The sequence below is a fragment of the Centropristis striata genome, chromosome 13, assembly GCF_030273125.1.
Source record: "Centropristis striata isolate RG_2023a ecotype Rhode Island chromosome 13, C.striata_1.0, whole genome shotgun sequence".
NCBI classification, from domain to species: domain Eukaryota; kingdom Metazoa; phylum Chordata; class Actinopteri; order Perciformes; family Serranidae; genus Centropristis; species Centropristis striata.
The window spans coordinates 28,943,691-28,951,783 of record NC_081529.1 but is presented as its reverse complement, the minus strand read 5'-3'; the positions used below and the strand labels follow the sequence as shown (position 1 = coordinate 28,951,783).

The following is an 8,093-nucleotide window of genomic DNA, read 5'->3' as shown; positions in this document are numbered from 1 at the left end:
AAAGTGGATAATATGTCAATTTTTTTGTACATGCCAGTGAGAGTCTACATGCCCATTATGTGTAGAATTGTAAATACTTTACTGGTTTTCCTGTCTAAAAATGTCCTGCATGTCAGCAATATTAGGATTCTACTTTCTGTCAATAACCACATACACTTCACTGATGGGATGTGAATGAACACACCTGTTTTGTATAGTGTTGAGTCAGAAAAAAACAAAACAAAAAGAAGCAAGGAGTGCCCCCTTCTGGAGAAAGCATGATACACAAGCTGAACATGTGAACAAAACGCCTATTGAATGACAATAGAGTCATACAACCTGACTTGTTTTAATACCAAGGTTCATGAAAGAACAGCCGAGAAAACCAAATTGTTGCCACAGCTCAATTTAATATGGAAAACAACTGAAATTAATGTGTAAAACATCTAAAAAAAAAGCTCATTTCATTCTGTTACACCATAACCAGAATAGTTACGTGACTTTGCTTTGCTAATCCAAGTCAGACACAGAGAAACAGAACGTTTTACTTCCTTTATGTAGGTACTTCCATGGAGCAGTGAACCAGAGTGCAGACATAGTGCTGATCCTGTAAAATGTGTGAAAGTACACTGATGTCTGAAGGTCCCATCTTTACCAACCAGCAATTAAGCATGAAAAACTGAAAATAACATAGACAGTCGGTACAAAGACAGCCTACCCCCAAACACAAATTTACTCTGCTAGGCTGCCAGCATCTCTCTGTCTGGCTTGTTCTTTGCTTCTCTCCTCTCTAGAAAAAAAAGTCAAAGTAAAACAAATATGATCAGTCTGGCATTAATTACTGCACAAATACACCAAGTGTGTGTGTAATGCTTTGTGATGTCAAATAAATAAATAAAAAACTACCGTACCCGGTTCAGCTTTAGCCGTCTCTGGGACCTCTGGTATTGGCTCAGTGGGGACCTCTGGAAGTGCTACATCTTCTCCCTGTTTCAGGAGAAGACAGTGTGACAAAAGTTGTAACAGTTACACTGACAAGCTAGAGAAGCACAAAAATATTTATTTCGCATCCGAAACATTTATAGACAAACTGAGAAAAGGGAGTACAAATTAAGAAGACACTGAATTAAAAATCTGTGTCTGTGTTCAAGTGTGAAACGTAATAATTTGTGTAGTTAATAAGCTCCAGAGTGTGTCACTGAAATAATAATTAGATTACAAAAGAGGAAAAAATCTGCTGCTGTTATAATTATTAGGAATCAACCAAATTCGTATCCACAACTGTTTCAATTATACAGCCTATTATTACATAAAAAATAATGATATTGTAAGTAATTCCTCTCCTCAAGAGACAGATATTACACAAATCTGGTAAAAATACCAACATGCAGTTGGGTATGAAACCACACTTGACTCAACTCTGAATCACACATTTAACAACAGCCCTGCTCCAGTGGAAGCGCGACAGTAAGTGGCAAACAGCTGAAGTCTGTAGTTACAGCAGGCGTCAGTGTGTTTAACTATAAATGTGAAGCTGGGTGTTACAGGGAAAGCGCGTGCATGGTCAGCAAACATTCTGTGTGTTAATAAAGGTTAAACATGCAGCGCAACACCCACCTGAGTGATAGCTTCCAGCTCTGCTAAAACAGCGTCCTCGTCCTCCTGCGTCAGGGCTCCAGACAGCAATTCATCTATTTGCTGCAGGAGCAAAAAAAAGTGTGTTAGCTGACAGCACAATGACAGCTCTGCTGACCTATCCATATAATGTCTAGCAAAAATTAGATTTAAGCATCCTGTAAAACAGTAGTTCTTAACCTTGACTTTCCATCTGAAAACATTTTGGTTGTTGGATATGATTAAGGCCAGATAGTTTCCAACTACAGCTATTTGAGGAAATAACCTTGGGGAAGTGAAATATCATAAGAGTGACACTCTTATGACTCAAACTCACATTGGGCTAACGATAGTGAATGAAATAGTCAAAATAAACTATTCCTAATTTTTTTTTGGGTCCCCTGGAACTCCCTCAAGGACCCCTTTTTGCAACATATGCTGTATTATTGTATGAAGAAACCATTAAATATAGTAAAATTTCAAAAAATCAAAAATAAATATTTTTTATCATGACCAAGGTAATTATATAACCAAGGTTAAACTAACGAAATAACTAAAACTAGAATTGAAAAAATATTTTCGTTATCTGAAATAAAAATAAAAACGAGTTTAAAAAAAAGATAACTAACTAAAACTAACTAAAATTATCGTGAAAATGTCCTTCATTTTCGTCTTTGTCAACTTTTTTCCTATGTAAACCTTTTGGTTGATATGAAATCTATTTCATCTACCTGGTTTTATGACTTAATTTTTTAAATAAACTTAATGGGGCTGAGATGAATCAGACAAAGGCAACATTTATTGTGACCTTATTGAATCTGGCACCCAACAAATACCCCATTACAAAAAAACTAAAACTAACACTAAAACTAATAAAAACTAAACTTTTTCTAACTAAGCATTTTCCCAAAAATAAAAACGAATTAAAACTAGCAAAAACACTCTAAAAACTAATTAAAATTAACTGAATTTGAAAACAAAAATTGACCATGAAATTAAAACTAAAACTAAAGAAAAATCCAAAACTATTGTAACCTTGATCATGACCCTTTTAGTTAATATAATCCACAAACCTCATTGTGAGAAGTTTCATGAGGGAACTTCTTTCTTTCCTCCAAACTACTCCTGCCAAATGTAACATCGAGAAGAAGGATGCAGGTATGTACTTATGGATGAGATGTAAACATTAGTGGCTACCTCAGTGGTGATTTAGCACTAATGCTAGTTTGCTATAAACTTAGCGATGTTAACATCTCGCACTGTCATAAGCATGAGCCTCTCATCCATGAGCAGATGCACACTTCCTTCTGTGCATTGTTTGGTTTGGTAGAAAGTAAAAAGTTCCCACATGAAACTGCTCACAGCAAAGTTTGTGGATTATTGTATACCCAGCACAGAGTAAAGCAGGTCATGAGTTCTGCAAAGAGACTTTGCTTTTGAGTTTTTCATAAGTGATTATTATTATACACAGCCGCCCATAAACTTGGAATAAAATATTTTTGACCTTTTTCCATGAAATGATTGGGACAATGTGATTTGTTCTTGACAGATAAAGTGTATATCTTCTAAACTTTATTATTTCAAACATATCACAATGAAAATGAAACCACAACTAACACAAGATTGTGTCTGAAAACACAACAATTATTTCAACTTTATAGGCGACCGTGATTCCGAGAGAAAACAGACAAATAATGTAGATTAACAAACAGTACGACAGGTAAGCGGAAAAACATGCATGATGGATTTGGGGGTGGACTACCCCTTTAATCTTGTACTTGATTAAAAAATATACTTATTAAACAAACAAGTATTGGAAAAATAGAAAAAGCAATGTAAAGGTGTACTCCACTGACACCAGGCAGACATTTACCCTTTGATATTCAATTGCTTCCTGGGTCTCATCCAGGATCCTCTCCACTTCTTCAATTGACATGATCTGTCAGAAACAAGAAAAGGAAGCACATATTACAGAGGAAAAGTGTTTTTGGATCAAAGGTGTTTTCCTCCCATTCTGGCAAGCTTGTGAATTTTTTCTGAGCAAGATCTGAACACTGTATCCAAGGATGTGCAGCAGTCACACCGCTGTAGTCAAGGCTTTGCTTCTTAATCCCTTAATCTTCAAACAATGTGCACCAGCTATGCTAACACAAACCGTACACTTTCTCCGCTGCTCGAGCCTCACCCATGGATCATATTGGATAAAGCACGCCTATCAGTGGAAACTTTGACATGTTGATGTATACACTCGCATATCTAAAGTTTAATGGGGTATTATAAACACATGGATGTGAAAGGTGTATTTCCTAATACCAAAGCCGTAAAAGAAACATGAAAGCATATCTACCTTGTGCATACTCTCCAGACAATCATTGCCAACCTTGAGTCCCTCAATGACTTTCATCTCAATTTGCATGAACTCAATATCTTGAACCTGTGGACAAAAATGTAAAAATGCATAAATTAGAGACATGCAGGACAAACACACAAAAACAAATTGCAAATATTTATAGAAGTTCAAATATACTATGCTGCTTTTATTCTCTCATACGACATTGACTCGTAATGTTATATATGTCTGTTAAATATAAGTAAGCCAGGGATGGGCAACTTAAATGCTGCAGGGGGCCACAATTTTTATTGACACTACCACAGGGCCACATATAGGACCATGCACTTAACCAGATATGATGAAACTGCAATTTTAAATATGTTTACAGTGCAGTAACTTAACATATTTCATGCTCAAATGCATATATAACAGTATAAATAGGAATACAAAAGGTTTGAAGCAAATAAAAAATAACCACTTTACTGTGATTTCCTTTTTTTTTCAGTGCAAGAACAGCAGACCAACATTAATTGCAAGAAGTAATTTTGTGCATTTTTACACTGCACTTTTAAGAATTAATGCTCAAATGCATGTAGTTGTACTGAGGGCCACTTCAAGTGAGGGTGCGGGCCATCTGCGGCCCCCGGGCCTTCAGTTGCCCATCCCTGAAGTAAGCAAACTTTGGAAGATTTCACTTTTTCATTTCCATATTTCACATCACACTGAACTCTTCTCCTTGTTCTTTAAGAGAAATGCACAAAGTGTAAACCTGATTCACCCATGAGCTGGTGACTTTAAATATGATGAAATCAAGTAGTGTAACTTACCATGCGCTCTAGGTTTGAAATCTGATTTTCAGTCTTGTCTAGTAGCTGATCCTGATATCGTTTTTTCTTAAGAAGAAGCAGCGCTTTTCTTCAATAACAAATAAAAAAGAAAAAGGAAAAACACATTTTTTTTTAATGGTATTCATAAAATGCGTAGCATTGCTGTAGAATAAAATACATGGCACCACTGAGAGCATTGAGAGGTTTGCACCTCAGGAGATCTGTTTCAAAGTCTGTGTGAAGTTCTGCATGTAGTGTTGTTTTTTAATCCATCTACAGTGTCCCTTATTACAATTACATGTAGGCCATGACAAATATTATAATATCGGTGTGACTATATGGTGACAAATTCCAGATCTCAACTGAAAGGGGGGATTTTATCTTTTTTTATGCTTACTCTTTCCTGCCATCTTTTAGCAACTGCTTGGCCAGAAGTCGCTCTTTCTCCAGTTGTAGGGTGATTCTCTTTTGGTACTGCTTCAGCTTATCTCTCTGCTGCTTCAATTGCTGGGGGGAAAAACACACATTTTAACAAGTAACAAAATAGCCTTTACGTATGCAGGACAATTAGAGAGAGCTTGTTTCATCCCATGGTTAATTTGCATTGTTTTGCATTGTTTTACCGGCACAAAGCCTAAAGTTTCACAGAGAGACTAAATGACTAAGCAAATCGAATAGCTAATATGAGAAGAACAAGCAGCAGGGAAATGAAATACAAATAGGAAAAGAGATTGCCCTTTTAAATTCCCAATTAAAATCTGAATTTTTAACTTATTTCGTGAATCCAGTTATTTTTTTCTTGTTATAAAATGCATTTTCAAATAGATTTTTAAAACACATTTTGTACTTTTTTTTTTTTTTTTTTACTTTTTTTCATTTTTTTAAATAAATTACAACGTATTGACTGTTTCATGATATTTTCATATTTCTCCATTTAATTTAAACTCTTTTTTTGATGGATTAATATTTCATTTGAAATTATTTTTACAATTCCTCTTCACATTATTAATGAATTACTTTGAATTCTAGTCTTTTTATTAATAGATTAATAAATACATTTGTAAACAATGTTATTAATGACAAATTTTATTTTAAAATGTATTAAATGCCTTCACCTGTGCTCCTCCATATACTTTCTAGATGTATTTTAAAAAATATATACATTGCAAAACACGTATCGTACCAGAATACAGCCACACAAATAAGATACAACCTTCCAAAGATATTGATTACTGTGGTAATACTCTACAACGCAAATAGCCTACAGATGCTTGATGTTTAATTACTACATATCTATTTCATAATAATTAACAGATTAAATTTCACCACAGTAATATGGTCACACACTGTTAAAATAATCACCTAACTCATTTTTTGTCAAAATTGTTTGTTTTTTTGCCTAAATCATCTCCTCATGACTCCGGCCACCTATGGTAAAATCACCTACACCCTCAAGTTAATCAGATCATGTGATTTACCCCTTTAAGATAATGTCCTATGTCAAATGTGTGACTTAAGCAGATTTATTATGCCTAAGTCAAAATAAAATGTGACTTCGGCAATTTTTTGAACATGCCTTTGTGACTTAAGCAAGATATGGTAACACTTTATTTTGAAGGTGTCCACAAAAGAGTGACATGAGCGTGTCATAAACATGACATGGGATGTGTCATGAACATTAATGACACTTTGAAGTAACATTAATGCTCATGATACTTGTCATGTCATGTTTCTGACAGGCTTGTGTGACTCTTATGTAGACACCTTCAAAATAAAGTGTTACCATATCTTGCTTAAGTCACAAAGGCATGTTCAAAAATTGCCTAAGTCATTTATTTCTATTAAGTTACATAATGTACACACAGTGTTATTACTATGCCAATAGCCATCATTTGTTACATCCTTTTTGAGTGAAATGATCAATACATGTCATATGTTACACTTTTGGTGAAGTTTTTTGTGTTTCCTGCAAAACTTGAAAAAATGAGTGAGGCGATTATTTTAACAGGGTGACGATTTGCATTTACATGACTGGTTTGTATGCTTTGCTATGTACATAGAGCCCTATTTATTTATCAGTCAGTGGACCTCCTCACAACACTCAAGCTCAAATGTCGAACAACACAACACACAGCAAGTCCCAACAAAGGACTGTTTCATGCTGAATTACAGTAATATTCAATGCTTAACACAGCGGCTAAGATTAATCCATGTTTCCTAGCCTGCACAACGCAGCTAACATGTAACGGGACTAATCTGCTGCTATGGCTACAGCTGCTACCAGCTCACCAAGATGGCTTTGTCTTGTTCCGTTACACGCGAAGGTCGACTCTTTCTCCCAAAAACGTTTCCCATTATTTAGCCACATCTCCTCCACATACTCCTTCATCAACAGACAAACTAATACTTATTACCGAACATTTTGCCATCATATTAAACAGCCTGTAATGGCTATCTAGCAGGCTAACTGACTACCAACATGTCCACTGTTTTTTTTCCCGTGTTTCCTACGGCAAGCGAGGCAGGACATCAACTCGGTGGTCTGTAGCGTTGGTTTGACTACACTCCAGTATCCAACCCTGGCAAACATTTCTCAGTGACAGCACCCTGATAAGCAGCTTTATCATTTATCATCAGTTTTTCATTTAACTGTCGCGATATATCATTATATATGACATCAGCAACGTAAAAATAGTACCTGGAGTCAGGCCGGGTACCTTGGACAGCTCCAGACTCACCGGCTGGGGGGTCGAGGATCAGCACCTTGGACAGCGATCATGACAAAATTTTCTGAAAATGACCCACCTGAGCTTTACAGGAAGACAGGAGGATACTATAGCCTGTGGGTTGATCTGTTCATAGTGTTCAACAAAGCTGAACTGTAATTTAAATGAGTGCATTGTTTTTGTTTTATTCAGATTCATTAATACTTCTATCGTCACCCTGTTAAAATAATCGCCTAACTATTTTTTTTCAAGTTTTGCAGGAAACACAAAAAACTTCACCAAAAGTGTAACATATGACATGTATTGATCATTTCACTCAAAAAGGATGTAACAAAAAATGGCTATTGGCATAGTAGTTACACTGTGTGTAAATTATGTAACTTAAGAGATATAAATGACTTAGGCAATCTGTTGAACATGCCTTTGTGACTTAAGCAAGATATGGTAACACTTTATTTTTAAGGTGTCTACATAAGAGTCACACAAGCCTGTCAGAAACATGACATGACAAGTATCATGAGCATTAATGTTACTTCAAAGTGTCATTAATGTTCATGACACATCATATGTCATGTTTATGACACGCTCATGTCACTCTTATGTAGACACCTTCAA

At 35.6% G+C, this 8,093-nt stretch overlaps 1 protein-coding gene across 1 annotated transcript; it reads right to left on the bottom strand.

Moving 5' to 3' along the window:
• Positions 1-369: 369 nt before the first annotated feature.
• LOC131983580 (charged multivesicular body protein 6-like) lies at positions 370-7,261 on the bottom strand. Its single transcript, XM_059348317.1, has 8 exons — positions 7,042-7,261; positions 5,150-5,259; positions 4,753-4,840; positions 3,941-4,027; positions 3,467-3,532; positions 1,597-1,677; positions 891-966; positions 370-769 (listed from the first exon to the last, which is right to left on the bottom strand). Exons 1-8 carry the CDS (start codon positions 7,105-7,107, stop codon positions 720-722), a joined length of 624 nt encoding a protein of 207 aa, XP_059204300.1. The 5' UTR covers positions 7,108-7,261; the 3' UTR covers positions 370-719.
• Between the last annotated feature and the right edge of the window lie 832 nt (positions 7,262-8,093).

Coding starts and splice junctions, on each gene's coding strand:
- LOC131983580 (XM_059348317.1), bottom strand. CDS start 7,107: ATGGGAAACGTTTTTGGGAGAAAGAGTCGACCTTCGCGTGTAACGGAA. Junction 5,260..7,041: donor AACAAGACAAAGCCATCTTG/GTGAGCTGGTAG, acceptor TTTTCCCCCCAG/CAATTGAAGCAGCAGAGAGA. Junction 770..890: donor GACGGCTAAAGCTGAACCGG/GTACGGTAGTTT, acceptor TTTTTTTTCTAG/AGAGGAGAGAAGCAAAGAAC.